A 15548-nucleotide genomic window follows, 5' to 3' on the forward strand; every position below is an offset into this window, starting at 1 on the left:
ATGATGTGAGAGGGGGTGGGATGAGATGAGATGCGATGAAGGGGTGGGATGGGATGGGAATGGAATGTGATGAGACAAGGGGGTGGGATGGGATAGGAATGGAATGTGATGAGGTGAGGGGGTGGGATGGGATGGGAATGGGATGAGATGAGACAAGGGGGTGGGATGGGAATGGAATGTGATGAGGTGAGGTGAGGGGGTGGGATGGGATGGGAATGGGATGAGATGAGACAAGGGGGTGGGATGGGATGGGAATGGGGTGAGATGAGACAAGGGAGTGCAATGGGATGGGAATAGGATGTGATGAGATGAGGGGGTGGGATGGGATGGGATGAGATAAATGGGATGAGGGGATGGGCTGAGATGCGATGAGATCAGATAGGATGAACTTAGATGAAATGGGATAAGATGGGATGGAATAGGATGAGCTGAGCTGGAATTAGATGAGATGAAATGAGATGAGGCACTGGTAAGATCAGATAAGATCAGATAGGATCGGAATCAATTTGGAAAAATTGGAAGAAATTAGATAATCTTAAGATGAGATCATAAGATCAACCGAGATGACATCAGATTAAAAAGGACGAGAAAGACCAGCTGAGATAAAATGAATGACCTTACGAGATGAATAAGATAAGATGCAATGAATGAATACCCATTATTATTAAAAGTATTTCTAAAGAACTTATAAAGAATGCGGATTCTATTTTCTTCAATTTCATCTGGAATGGCAAAGATAAAGTTAAAAGAAATGTTCCCACCTCCACCATTGAGAGTGGTGACTTAAACATGCTCCATATTGACTCAATGATTCGTACAAAACATGTTTCCCGTTTAAAGAAATATTTGGAAGACTATCCTAGTCCTTGGAAGTTCTTCCTCGATGAACGTCTGTTATCTGTGGGTGGTAAATTTGTACTTCATTGCAATTTCGATACAACCAAGTTAAGAGTAACATCGCCGCCCTTCAATGAAAAGTGCTTCGATTCCTGGTCTGATATGAACAAAAATACACCACTTTCGTTTCAAGAGGTTGCGAATCAAATTGTGTGGAACAATAAGTTTCTTTGTGTTGACAAAAAATCGTTTTTTAGAAGGGATCTATTTACCATTGGCCTCTTAAAATTAGGAGATTTAATATCGGGTAACGGTACAGCATTTAGCTTTACGAATCCACTGCTCAATCCTGAGCAACGTTTTTTTGTGATGAGTATCATTGACTCCATCTCAGCTCATTGGCGCACGATCATAAAAGAAGCTTCATTTCTACCAATAATTTTTCCAGTTCCAAATGTTCCCACCGTCACTGTTGATGGAAGTTCTTTAAACATTTTTGATGTCTCTTCTAAACAAATTTACCGCCAGTTCCAGGCGAAGAAGCAGGAAGTGCCTACTGCTCAAAAGAAATTGTCTTATAAATACCCACACTCTGCTGTCGATTGGGAGAAGGTCTATTCTTTAGCCTTTTGCTCGTCCATGGACTCTAAATTAAGAGAATTTCAGTACAAAGTTCTAAATCGAATTGTTTTTACAAATGAAAAGCTCTTTCGGTTTGGCATTACGCAATCACCGCTATGTACTTTCTGCCAAAAAGAGGACAAATCCATAGAGCACGTACTCTTTTCCTGTAAGGAGTCCTGTGAATTTTGGAAACATGTCTTGTCCTGGCTCCGAGATAAGGAAATCTACGTTGGCAAATTAAAGGAAGTTGATCTAATTCAGGACGATTTTACTTTAATCAATCATATTCTCTTGTTGGGTAAATACTATATTTATTCTCGGAAATGCCAAAACGCCAAGCCTTCCTTAAAAGGGTTAATTGCCAAAACGAAGAGAGTTTATTCTATTGAGCTCCATATTGCCAGGAAAAGAGATAAATTAATTTATCATTTAAAAAAATGGAAAAAGTTAATCAGTGGTATAGGTAGTTGATCAATGCTCTAATTGAAGTACAAGTATTTGTAATTGTATCTATTGGGTTTTTGCCTCTAAGTAGCCTTCCGAAGATGTGTGGGTGTGAGAGAGAGAGAGAGAGAGAGAGAGAGAGAGAGAGAGAGAGAGAGAGAGAGAGAGAGAGAGAGAGAGAGAGAGAGAGAGAGAGAGAGAGAGAGAGAGAGAGAGAGAGAGAGAGAGAGAGAGAGAGAGAGAGAGAGAGAGAGAGAGAGAGAGAGAGAGACAGAGACAGAGACAGAGACAGAGACAGAGACAGAGAGAGAGAGTGGATCATTGAATAATGCGATTCCTGAAGTTTGATTGGCTTAGCAGCAATGGGATATTAGCCACTATAACATGGCCGAGAGAAAGCAACCAATACAATACAATACTTTTGGTCTTTCTTACAAAATGAAAACAGATCCATTAACATTTCTTGGTTTAAGAAACAATGATTCAATTCGCGCTTGTTGGATATGGGATGATTATAGCCAACTCAGCGCTACCCGTCTCGTTGGCTATCTATCATCTCATAAGTACGTAAATTATGATAGTCCTGAGAAGGACTGTTTGTGGTGACCTGAGCGGAAGTCATCTTCAGAGTCAAGTGAATTGTGGAACGTCAGTAGGTGGTATATACGTCTCCGGTTGTTAACCTGATTGGTCAATGAAGTCCAGATGTTATTGGTCGTTTGTCAGTAAGCCGTGTTGTTATTGGCTGTGAAGACTGTAAAAAGTGATTGGTGCGTTTCGATCCGTCTTTTGTTAGTCAAAAAGTCCGTGGGTCTATTGTTAGTAAAATGTCTATTGTTTATCTGTTTCGTTGTTGTTGTCAATAAGTCGTTTGTATGATGCAGGTAGTTGTAAGCAATGGTTGAGTGGCGTTTGTTCTAAGTTAGTAAACCAGCTTTCCAGAGTGAGTCGTTGATAGTAATTTGTACTGTAGGTAATGCACTTGGCAGAGTCCCAGTCGATTCTGTGGTTCGTTTGTAAATGGTGCTCAGCAATGTGATTGTTGATATCACCATTTCTAGTTGCTCGTTTGTGTTCAGTCAGTCGTACGTTTAAATTTCTGCCGGTCTCACCAATATAAGTGGCCTGGCAGTCGCGGCATTTGATCTTGCAAACTGCTCCCTGTCTGCGGTTCGGTTCGTGTTTGTCCTTTACTTTCGTCAGTAGTTGTCGTAAAGTGGTTATAGGTTTGTGAGCTACACGGATATTGTAGGGTTGTAGAATCCGTGCGATAGTCTTAGAAGTGCCCCTTACGCAAGGTATAATTACAGTAGTTACGGGAGTCGCGTCGTTGTTTGTGACGTCAGGTTCAGTGTTCTTGTAAGTGTTACGTCTAACAAAGTCCTTGTTATAGTTGTTCTTGTTGAAAACGTTGTCTAATTAGTTGTTTTCGTCTGCGAGTCTGTCAGGTGAGTCACAAACCAGTTGTGCTCGCCTTGTTAAGGTCTGTATAGTCGTTGCGTTGTGAGAAGTAGGGTCGTAGGATGACTGGTCCAGTAGTCTGTCAGTATGTGTTGGTTTCCTGTAAACCGTAGTACTTAGTTTGTTGTCGTTGTTGTTACGGGTAACTAAGCAGTCTAGAAAAGGTATTTTACCATTTTCTTCGATCTCCTTAGTAAACTGTATATCAGCGTTCTGTCTGTTAAGGTGTTCGTGAAAAGAAAGGAAAAACAGATTCACTTGGCAAATCATGGTAAGATTCCATACTACCTGTGCACTGCACCTGTGCTGCAAAGCTCATGGGTTCGAATCACGTTCAATACGGAATTCTTTTCAGGCTTTCTATTCACTACTAAGTTGCGTACACGACTTCGATGGTCGTCCACTTATTCACTCTTTCATTTGCAGTTTAAATGTATTCATATATTTTGCTTCCATAACTTCACATCGACGAGTATACAGTCGGACCTCTATTAAGCGGCCACCCTGGGGACTTTGAAAACTGGCCGCTTAAGGTGGCTGAACACAGTTTGCGTGCGCTTTACAGATTCTGTTAGTGATGCTATTAAGCGCGCACTAGGGTTGTGGTACGCAAATACGGCGGTCGATAAAGTGATCCCTCAATTTCACATGATATGGATAATAAAGTTAAGTTTTGATCCTAAATAACTAAGTTTCTCGTTTCTGGACTCTTTTTCTTTTCTTTCCGAGCAAAAAAGTCACTCACCAAGACCTTTTGCATGCTTTTCATCTTTGCAATGAAACCCAATTAAAGCCACGCATGCGCATTTGACCAAAAAATTGTGACTGGTTGTTTTCATGGAAAGGGACTGTTTTCTACGAAACCGCTCATTAGAATTTCGTGACATTTGGCAGGAAAATAGTTCCCTAAAAGCATAACTCGCCTACAAAGAGAAACCTATATCTAACAGAGGGTATCTTCACAAAACATTAAAATGCAAAATCAATATTTACAGGAGATCTCTCTGTTAAAATTACATGAAAGTAGTGCAACTGTGTCAGTGTTTTGTGAGTTTTTCTGGATACAAAAAATGGACAAAATCTAATGAGTACATTTTCTAAAAATAAAGGAAACCTACTATTTATGGACGTTTAATAGTTCGCTGCGTTGCCATGGAAACGGTACTTAGCTCAACAAGACGTTCAAAAATACATTAGTTAGTCTTACACCATACCAATTTTGGACGTCCAGAAGTGCATAGTTTCCAAATAACGTCTTCTAACACCTGTACACTAAAAAACTGTATTCGGCCACCTTAATAGAGGTTGGCCGCTTAATAGAGGTACAATATAAATTGGGTAGAAATGGCAGTCAACGTAATTTTATTGCCTCTATATAGCAAAGAGCTTGTTGAAATGTGAACATATGCGAAGATAAATGCAAAAAAAAATCATTGAAACAAAACATTAAGTGCCCTGTATTTGCGCATTTCAAGTCCGTGCAAAGTTCTAGCTCTAACACAGAGAGCATGTAGTCGATAAGTACAACAGTTTTTTTAGTGTTAAGTATGTACAGAAAAATATGCAAATCTATGTAACAAAACATCAAGTTTCTTAGGCCTTTTTTTGCATCAACAGTCTGTAAAAAAATTTAGCTCAAGGCATTTCACCGACAATTTATTTAAAATACTTCGTCACTGCTGTTTGCCGTTGTGGAGCTCGGAGTAACGAGGAGATCAAGTCATTTGCTTTTCCGATAGATAGGGCAAGGTCCTGGTAACCGTGAAACTGGGCAAAGTGTCGGAGTTGATCGGTGTCATTATAGTGGAGATTAAATTGCAGTTCTTGTTGTTATCAGTTATCACCTTCATATTATCTGTCACCATTTTGCTTGAAAAGGTAATTTGCTGGCCGCTTAATAGAGGTAAAAAACCAATAAATACTAAACTTGCAACAGCAAAAAGGTGGTCGCGGCCGCTTTTTAGAGGTGGCCGTTGGATAAAGGTATCGAATACAGCGCTTTACTGACAAATAATTCGGGACTTAGGGAAGTGGCCGCCTAATGGAGGGTGGCCGCTTAATAGAGGTCGGACTGTATTAAGAATTCACAAAATGGGTCATGGATGCGAATCCCGTTCAAGCATGAATTTTTTTTTTTTTCCAGGTTTCGTTTTGGCAACTACCTAAGTTTCGTACTTAACTGGTCATCCACTTCTTTATTCATGCTTTCCGTTTTTCTTTGGAATGTTTTTCTTGCCTTCTGGAAGTGGGCTAAAATGATTTTGCTTTTTTTTTAGGCATTTGGGGGCCAGTTATTAAACTTTGGAGAGAAGAAGATCGGGAGTAGACAAAGTTTCCACCGAAACTAGTGATCCGCAAAGTAGTGATCCAGAAAGCAATTATTTCGTTGACAGTTATAAAAGCTAGGACCTCATCATTTCAAATGATTCAATATGTGCCTCTGATTTTGCAAGGGATGAAGCCTTCGAACCCACGAACGTTATAAAAAAATGAAAAGATCCCACGACAACGATACAAAGGTAATCTTAAAAGTGTACACAGAGAACAAACAAAAACATTCCATACGTTTTCTAACTCATTTTATTGCCTTGTATGAGTTTTCTTTGTCAGTAACTGCTAATTTTATCATCAACCCACTTCTTCAAGTAACGGACCCTGGAGTACACGCCATATTTTCCTGGGGAAGCGCATCCGCTTCCCCAAGACACAACACCCTCAAGGAAGAACCTGCCGTTGTCCTCACAGACCATGGGACCTCCTGAGTCTCCCTGACAAGAGTCCTTGCCGCCCTTATCAAGACCAGCGCAGACCATTGAGTCGTGTATGCTGGACCCATACGCTCTTTTGCATTTGGACTGGCTGACAATCGGCACAGAGACTTGCATGAGGACTTTAGCAAGCGAACCTCCGGATGACAGTGTCCCAAATCCTGAAAATTATATTAAACGTAACCGAAAATGAGCATTAAATACCACCTGTACACTGTGTCCAACAAGAGAAGACATAGAATAATATAAAACGAAATGAAAAGGGAAATTTACTAAAAACTAACTGGCATTGCCGTACCTGTAACCCAGCAATGTTTGCCATCGATTTCTGCTACATTTCCGCTCATTTCAGGCAAGCACGCCATTCCAACATCTCTGTTAATTTGAGCAGGCTTGTGCAGTTTCAACATGGCAATATCATGAGCCAGACCTCGAGGTCTTTTGTAACTTTCGTGATTGATGATTCTTTCAACGTTGAAATCCTGTTCAGTACCAACGCTATTTGAGCGGTAGTGAGCTCCAAGGCTGCAAAGTAGAAAACAAAAATAAGCAAAAATTAGGTCAAAGTATTAATCAAAAAAATTTATACAGTCATCTCTCTCGTTTAGCGGCCACCCTTGGGGCACAACAAAGTGGTCGCTTACGGGAAAGATCAACAAAAAAAGCCTAATACTGGATTGATTAATAAATTTCATAAAAATATTACTTTAGTAGCTAAAATTAGGCAAATAGAAACTAATTTTTTTTTTCACATCTATTCATTCTTCTGACGAAACTTTGTATAACATTTTTGAACAGATCACTTTAACAATTCCCGTTTACCTAGCTACAGATCTAATTGTAGCCATCTTTTCTGTCTATAAACTGTTATTATCTGTCACTAGTCCGGGGTAGCGTCATTAAAAAGTGAACTTTTGTTACTTCTGAGTATTGATTTACTTACGATCATACGTGATTATGTTGGGTGGTCGCTTACCAGAAACATAAAACAAACGAATATGTCAATTTTCTGGCCTAAAAAGTGGTCGCGGTCCCTTAAGGAATTTCAGTGGTGGTCGATTACGAGAGAGCTCTTGAAACGGTATTTAGCTGAGAAACAAAACGGTTGTTTAAGAAGTGGTCGCTTACGAGAAGTGGTCGCTATGAGAGAGTCGACTATATATATTTCTGCCAGGCAGGCAGCCGTTTTCCAAACCCGTTCAGTTATGCTTACCCTTTAAAATCAGGTACCATTTACTGGCAGAATTATTTTACAAATTCTCCCCGCTTGAAGCGTCCCTTACAATAACAAAAAAGCCACAGTGATAAAAATTAAGAAAACAGTTGAAACCACTGCGAAATACAATACAATAAAAAGTTTAAAAATGAAAATCATTAACAATGCAATTAAGGAACCAATCAAAATATGTACACAATAATATTCCAGTCAGCGCAAGTAATCTGGAAGCGAAGTTTTAAAACAGTTTAAAGAAGATGCTGGTTGAAGCCACCCTTATCGAAATTTGTGCGCCACGCTTGAGCTGGTTGAAGCCACCCTTATCGAAATTTGTGCGCCACGCTTGAGGCGCATGCGGAAATTTTATGCGCAATAATTCTTGTCCACGGTAATCAGACATTTCTGCACTCTAGAATAAGCCCTGTGTACGAAAAAAAAACTTGAAAACTTTGAATTCACAACTCACCGTACTCGAATCGACGAAGCAGATTTACGATGAACACAGTGAGCGGCGGTGACAACCCACTGAGGATGAACCAGAGTTCCTCCACAGAACGTAAAACCGGAAGATGTCCGGACTTGTGCTTGCCACGGCCAAGCTCCTTTTGGGGCCTCGGTGCCGCCAACAATCCGAGCGCTTGGTTTATAACCACACTTTCCTGATCCACCGCTGCCGCCACTACCACCACCACCACCTCCTCCTCCTCCTCCTCCTCCGCCACAGTGCTTACAGCTCTTCATGCAGTTTTTCTTCATATATTCTTCATATTTACCTTTGCAGTATCCACTGTTGACCCATCTCACGCAGTTACTATTTTTGTCCGCACAAGCTGAAATTGAGGACAAATAGTAGTTTTAAATAAACCAGTATAGTATACTTTTCCCTTACATGACTCCCCCCCCCCCCCCCCCACCCCCCTCGTGCATAATGCATTTATGGGCCTGAATAATGTGTCAGATCAGTTTCCTAACACTCAAGCAGAAAAAGCAGTTTTTTGGGTTACTTCGTCAACTTGTTCGCTGGATCAGAGAATCAGCTGTAAATTCCACCCAATAAAAATTGAGCCAAAATCTCACAATGAGTTTATCAACCTTTGCATCCAACCACCAAACCTCGTGTTGTGTTGTGAGTCTCCATTTCTAGTCTTTACGTGAAATTCTACAGTGTCGCCATTGGATTGGAAAGTCTTCAGCAATACTATCCAGTGGTACCATTTGCTTTGCAGAATTTTACAGAATAGAAAATTGAGATTTTTTCACTTTTTTAAGTTTTGTGGCAAGGAAAAGGGCTAAAAATCGGTAAACAGAGAGATTAAGAATTACGTTTACGGCAAACAGCAAACGGCAAAAATGACCACGTGACCAAGTTTACCCTACATTTACCGCTCGCTGTTTTCAGTTTCTCAGTAAAGTTGGTATCAAAGGCCAGAATTATTTTGCACTATTCTCATCCTATCAGTACTTATTTCTCCAAGAGCACATGAAAGCGAATCCCACGTTTTTCGTTTGCCGTAAAAGAGATTCTAAATCTCTCTTATGTCTCACAGCTTCCTCCTCCTCCTCCTCCGCCGCCGCCGCCTCCATCACCACCACCACCACCACCACCGCAGAGGTTACAGCTTTTCATACAGTTCTTCTTCATGTAGTCCACAAAACTATGCTTGCAGTATCCCTTTCCAGCCCAGAAATCGCAATTTTGGTTTTTGTTAGTACAACCTGCAAAGAATCACCAGATCACGATAAGTTTTGAAATTTGACAAATTGGTGAGTGAAGTTATATCAACTGGTAAGAACATTTTTTCCTTTACGATAGGAAGCTACAAGATCAACCAAAAAGGTTATTTTCGATAACTATAACAAATTTTGTTGAGCTGCTCTACTGTTGCTAAATAACTTAAAATAACACAAACTACATTAGATAAATAAATAAGAAATAAATTGGTCACCTTTACATTCCGATTCAAATTAGAATTTGTAATTAAATGTTGGTTCCAGAGCAATAGGGATTACCAGAGAAGAACCTCTCGGGGCAAGGAAGAGAACCAACAACAAAGAGGCGAGTGCTCTCAATACCGCGCTATCTCTGCCCCACCCCCCCCCCCCCCCCTTCCCCCCAAACCCCACAACGCCTGCCTGAAAGGTAAAAATTCCAGAGATCGGAAGGTTTCAACATCAGTGTTTTGATTAAATATATAGAACTTTCTAGTCACAGCTGATGTGTATAAAAGTGTCTTATTTCTTTCCTGTCAATTTCCGAGTAGTTGTCTTGGTCTACTTACTTTGAACGTAGCCATTGATCCAGTTCACATAAGAGCTCACTCCGCCTCCTCCACAGTGCTTACAGCTTTTCATGCAGTTTTTCTTCATATATTCTTCATATTTACCTTTGCAGTATCCACTGTTGACCCATCTCACGCAGTTACTATTTTTGTCCGCACAAGCTGAAATTGAGGACAAATAGTAGTTTTAAATAAACCAGTATAGTATACTTTTCCCTTACATGACCCTCCCCCCCCCCCCCCCCCCTCGTGCATAATGCATTTATGGGCCTGAATAATGTGTCAGATCAGTTTCCTAACACTCAAGCAGAAAAAGCAGTTTTTTGGGTTACTTCGTCAACTTGTTCGTTGGATCAGAAAATCAGCTGTAAATTCCACCCAATAAAAATTTAGCCAAAATCTCACAAGGAGTTTATCAACCTTTGCATCCAACCACCAAACCTCGTGTTGTGTTGTGAGTCTCCATTTCTAGTTTTTGCGTGAAATTCTACAGTGTCGCCATTGGATTGGAAAGTCTTTAGCAATACTTTCCAGTGGTACCATTTGCGTTGCAGGATATTACAGAATAGAAAATTGAGATTTGTCTCACTTTTAAGGTTTTGTGGCAAGGAAGAGGGCTAAAATTTAGTAAACAGAGAGAATTAGAATTACGTTTACGGCAAACAGCAAAAGGCAGAAATGACCACGTGACCAAGTTTACCCTACATTTACCGCTCGCTGTTTTCAGTTTCTCAGTAAAATTGAGTAGTTTTGCATTGGTATCAAAAGCCAGAATTATTTTGCACTATTCTCATCCTATCAATACTTATTTCTCCAAGAGCACATAAAAGCAAATCCCACGTTTTTCGTTTGCCGTAAAAGAGATTCTAAATCTCTCTTATATCTCACAGCTTCCTCCTCCGCCTCCGCCTCCTGCGCCACCACCACCACCACCACCGCAGAGGTTACAGCTTTTCATACAGTTCTTCTTCATGTAGTCTACAAAACTATGCTTGCAGTATCCCTTTCCAGCCCAGAAATCGCACTTCTTGTTTTTGTTAGCACAACCTACAGAGAAACACCAGATTTGAAATTTGAAATTGAAATTTGACAAATTGGTGAGTGCAGTTATATCAGCTGGTAAGAACATTTTTCCTTTACGCTAGGAAGCTACGAAATAAACCAAACAAAAAACTTATTTTCGATAACTATAACAAATTTTGTCGAGCTGCTCTACAAAAATCATACATCATCATCATCACCGTCATACTTCCTTGGAAGTATATCGAATTGATGTTGTTCTCCGTCTTGAAATTAGAATTTAAAACGAAACAAACCAATGCCTTACTTCCTCCGCTTCCACCACCACCGCCCCCTCCTCCACCTCCACCACCGCCGCCGCCGCCTCCACCTAATGAGATTGAAAAAACGAAGAAAGGAACATTTAAAGCCGAGTGGAAATAATTAAGCCTCGTTGGAAACGTTTACGTGAAGATTTACCAAAAACCCTAAATCTGAGCTAAAAAGATGAAACATACTGTTGCCAAATAACTTAAAATAACACAAATTACATTAGATAAATAAATAATAAATGAATTGGTGACCTTTAGATTCCGGATCAAATTAGAATTTGAAATTAAATATCGGTTCCAGAGAAATAGGGATTACCAGAGAAATTGGAGAAGAACCTCTCAGGGCAACGAAGAGAACCAACAACAAAAAGGGGAGCGCTCTCACTACTGCGCTATCTCTGACCCCCTCCCCCCTCACAACCGCCTGCCTGAAAGGTAAAAAATCCCAGAGATCGGAAGGTTTCAACATCAGTGTTTTGACTAAATAAATAGAACTTTCTAGTCACAGCTGATGTGTATAAAAGTGTCTTATTTCTTTCCTGTCCATTCCCGAGTAGTTTTCTTGGTTTACTTGTCACTTACTTTGAACGTAGCCATTGATCCAGTTCACATAAGAGCTCACTCGAGCGTATACAGAGTACGTGCTTCCGGGGCATGTTTTGCTTGTTACCCACGAGGCCGCCCCACGGACGACCCACTTGCCACCCTCCAAACACGACAAGGGGCCACCACTGTCACCATTACAGACACTGCTTCCCCTTCCCCCGACGCAAACCATGGAGCTTTCATGCACGGTTCCACCGTTTGTACTTCGGCACTGGTTATGACTGGCCACAGGGGCTGAAGCTTGTTTGAGGTAAGGAGCGAGTTGGTTGTTGCTTGGATTGATGCGTCCCCATCCTGGTTATAAAAAGTGAAAACAGCATGATGGCAGTATCAGCAAGAATCTAGACGAAGTAAAGGCAATGAAGGAGTAACTCTTCACGATTTGTGAAATAGCTCTCTCTCTCTCTCTCTCTCTCTCTCTCTCTCTCTCTCTCTCTCTCTCTCTCTCTCTCTCTCTCTCTCTCTCTCTCTCTCTCTCTCTCTCTCTCTCTCTCTCTCTCTCTCTCTCTCTCTCTCTCTCTCTCTCTCTCTCTCTCTCTCTGTCTCTGTCTCTCTCTCTCTCTCTCTCTCTCTCTCTCTCTCTCTCTCTCTCTCTCTCTCTCTCTCTCTCTCTCTCTCTCTCTCTCTCTCTCTCTCTCTCTCTCTCTCTCTCTCTCTCTCTCTCTCTCTCTCTCTCTCTCTGTCTCTCTCTCTCTCTCTCTGTCTCTCTGTCTCTCTCTCTCTCTCTCTCTGTCTCTCTCTGTCTCTCTCTCTCTGTCTCTGTCTCTCTCTGTCTCTCTCTGTCTCTCTCTGTCTCTCTCTGTCTCTGTCTCTCTCTCTCTCTCTATCTCTCTCTCTCTCTCTCTCTCTGTCTCTGTCTCTCTCTCTCTGTCTCTCTCTCTCTCTCTCTCTCTCTCTGTCTCTCTCTCTCTCTCTCTCTCTCTCTCTCTCTCTCTCTCTCTCTCTCTCTCTCTCTCTCTCTCTGTCTCTCTCTCTCTCTCTGTCTCTCTCTCTCTCTGTCTCTCTGTCTCTCTCTGTCTCTCTCTCTCTCTCTCTCTCTCTCTCTCTCTCTCTCTCTCTCTCTCTCTCTCTCTCTCTCTCTCTCTCTCTCTCTCTCTCTCTCTCTCTCTCTCTCTCTCTCACGATGTGTGAAATAGCTCTCTGATAGGGCAAGTTTTTCCACTGTTCAATCAATAGTTTGGCTCAGTACTTTCTCCTAAGGGCTGATTATTGCTGAATGGCGTGTCGAAACCCATAGGCCAAAATTCACGTTTTGAGCCTGAAATGAATATAATTTCGTATGTCGAGTTTGGACACCCCATAGTAAGAAAAGTGATCGGTTATTTGAGGCATGAAAGAATAGCGAGGGACTGATTATAAATTTAGACTTCAACTGGAATGTTATCCATGAGAATATCTGTACCATGCTTACAAGTCAAATAGGGTCTGACCCAGCGGGCCACAGTAAACTGACAGTAGCTCTTGATAAATCATTTTCCGGAATTACCTGTAACATAGCATGTGGTGCCTTCACTGAGGCGTGAACCATGGGCTGGGAGGCAGACGGTTCCGATTTTACTGCCAAGGGTTGCTGGACGCGATAGTTTCAAAACTGCAACATCGTGACGTAGATGGCTCATGCTGAATTGTGGATGTTTGATGACGCGTGATACTTGAAATACTTCGCCGTCACTAGTCCTGATATGAGCACCTATATTTGCATTGTCAATGCACATCAGAGAAAATTAATTGTCGACGACTCTAAGAGGCTATAAATGGGCAAAAGAAGCAACTTCATCAAATAAATAAGAAAGTTAGATTAATAGTGCAACAAAATAAGGTTAATAGCTGACCACCCTGGTAACTGAGTTTCAATTACCCTTTTCCCCCTCTGGTTGCTGGTTGCTATGTCAATCCCAATGTCCTATGGGGCTATTCAATAACCCCATACAGACCATTATCTCCTGTTTTCTTTTGTTGTTGTTGTTTTTATTATTATTATTTTGGAGGGGGGGGGTGGGGGGTGGGGTTATGGGAACATTTTGGAATCGACCTGTGACTCAAAAAATGCATTTTTCTATAACGATGAGACTTGTCCGATATGTATCACGAGCGAAGGCTCAAACGGAGGCCGCGTGTAGCCGGGAAGTATTTGAGAAATGAGTGGGCCCCAACCATGTGACAACCCGTTCGTTCCTGTTCATTGTTGTCTAAACATAAATTGAATGAACTGAACCTTACCCAGAGCCACTGAATACCGATTAGGGTCACTGCTTCTGTCGACGCAATGTGCGGCGGTTAAAACCCAATTTGTGTTTAGAAGAGAGGCGCCACAGATGTGCCCGTTATTAACTCGAAGAGACACTTGCCAGGGCCACGAATTACGGGGTGCCTCCTCGCCTCCTACAATTCGGGACCCAAACGGTTTCTTGCCACACGCTGTTAAATACAAAAAAAAAATATTACGAGTGACCGAGTAATGAGACGATGGTGTACAAACCGCCTAAAATATTTTTAATTGTAAGTTTCACCTGAGCGTCATATGTTACGAAGGATAATCAAATAAAAACATCAGATTGGCAAACCTTTACCCAAGATTGCTTCAGCTACACTTACTTTTAGCAAGAACTTCTCATTATTGACACGATGCTCAGAGAACATCCTGACTTTTTGGCGACCTGAGTCTGAATTTACTAAGCTACATGATGCGGAATTTTTGCAATTCAACGAGAGCAGGACACCTATCAGAAATCATAATACGCTGAAAAAAGGTAAGTACAATAACTGTACATGTTGCCACATTGTCACATGTACTCTTCCTTTGGGCTCAATTGCACTATAAATAAGATCAGACCGCAAATCGTTACCATTTATTTTTTGTTTGTTATTTCAACGTGCATTTAGAGCGTCTTGTAAATAGTGGACAAAAAGAAGTCTTTGTAATCTGCATGAATCTCAAACTGGCTGAGGTACCATCATGTTCAAGAAATGATGACCAATTTCACCCTCCACATTCGTATAAAAAAGTGTAACCAGCAGAAATAAAATGATTATATGAGATTCAACCGGCGTGGTGAAGTTGAAGACGTTCATCGTCATAGTCTCCCAGTTGCAGCTGCAGTTTAGCTTTCTTGTTTTCAATGTTTTTATTTTAACTGTAAAAATTTTCCGGGTAAATTGAATAGAAAAAAACTTGTGTTCAGTAAATTTAATAAGATCAAAGCTTTCATGTGCAGGTCGCAATTCTAGTGACCGAAAATGTAGGACAACATTAACTGATTCAAGGTTTTTGAAATGGTTTAAAGGCAAACAATCTTCACAATAGTCTCTCATGGTTAAAAAAAGAAAGTTCAAGATGAAAATAAGAGAAGTCGTACCTTCTGTAAGCGATGGCGCCAGAAAACACACCAACAAGGTGAAATGGAGAAACATCTTGGTGATGTGATGGAAACGTTGAAAAATCATCCTTTTATCTGAATGAATCAACTGAATAGCTTTGTTTGATCTTAACATCTGCTATACATTCAAACATTTCTGTATCAACAGTTTTTGTTAACACCGTGAAAAGAACACAAGGATCATTCAAAAGAAGAGAAGGATCAAATGTTGCGATGATGACATTAATTCTTTGAAAATCAAGGTAGGAATGGTTTATTTGAGTTGTTAATGGACCATCTGATAAGCTATCTTTTTATTGAAGTTAAATATTGCAACAGTTATAGTGACACCCATTTGCGAAGATGACACAAGTATCCTTATTTTTCCACGTTTTGCCTGAAAGGCAATATTTAAGTAGCTGAAAAATAACAAACATGCTATGACTCGTTTTCGTTTCGTAAAATTTGTAATTTTGTCCTTAAAATAATTTTACTTTGTATCATTTTCCAACCATTCATTGCCAAACCAAAAGAGAGGACAATCTCAGTTAGGTACGAGCTTAAGTAATTGCCAAAGCCTTGAAAATAATTCAGCTTTGAATGCGATTTGAACCCATGGTTTCTAC

At 40.7% G+C, this 15548-nt stretch overlaps 1 protein-coding gene and 1 long non-coding RNA gene across 5 annotated transcripts in view; one reads left to right on the forward strand and one right to left on the reverse strand.

Moving 5' to 3' along the window:
* Positions 1-15548, forward strand: part of LOC146483249 (uncharacterized) — a 333500-nt gene that overhangs the window by 274714 nt on the left and 43238 nt on the right. The gene's annotated exons all lie outside the window — the stretch shown is intronic.
* LOC146483272 (CUB and peptidase domain-containing protein 2-like) lies at positions 5929-15009 on the reverse strand. Of its 4 annotated transcripts, none has more exons than XM_085106324.1 (10): positions 14923-15009; positions 13787-13984; positions 13053-13256; positions 11543-11860; positions 10957-10992; positions 10518-10676; positions 9630-9791; positions 7817-8180; positions 6433-6659; positions 5929-6295 (listed from the first exon to the last, which is right to left on the reverse strand). In XM_085106324.1, the coding sequence occupies exons 1-10, from the start codon at positions 14975-14977 to the stop codon at positions 5973-5975; spliced, it is 2046 nt and encodes a 681-aa protein (XP_084962450.1). In that variant the 5' UTR covers positions 14978-15009; the 3' UTR covers positions 5929-5972. The 4 variants fall into 4 exon arrangements, with proteins under 4 accessions (XP_084962450.1, XP_084962449.1, XP_084962451.1 ...); XM_085106323.1 differs by having other exon boundaries at positions 10957-11019; XM_085106325.1 differs by lacking the exon at positions 10957-10992.

Source organism: Pavona decussata, unplaced genomic scaffold (assembly GCF_977016875.1).
Source record: "Pavona decussata unplaced genomic scaffold, jaPavDecu1.1 SCAFFOLD_40, whole genome shotgun sequence".
NCBI lineage: Eukaryota > Metazoa > Cnidaria > Anthozoa > Scleractinia > Agariciidae > Pavona > Pavona decussata.

What these genes read in the sequence shown, in the direction of transcription:
- LOC146483272 (XM_085106323.1), bottom strand. Translation starts at nt 14,977, where the DNA reads ATGTTTCTCCATTTCACCTTGTTGGTGTGTTTTCTGGCGCCATCGCTT. An exon ending in TCGGTATTCAGTGGCTCTGG is followed by an intron (nt 13,257 to 13,786) that starts GTAAGGTTCAGT and finishes ATGCAAATATAG; the next exon opens with GTGCTCATATCAGGACTAGT. An exon ending in CACCACATGCTATGTTACAG is followed by an intron (nt 11,861 to 13,052) that starts GTAATTCCGGAA and finishes TTTTATAACCAG; the next exon opens with GATGGGGACGCATCAATCCA.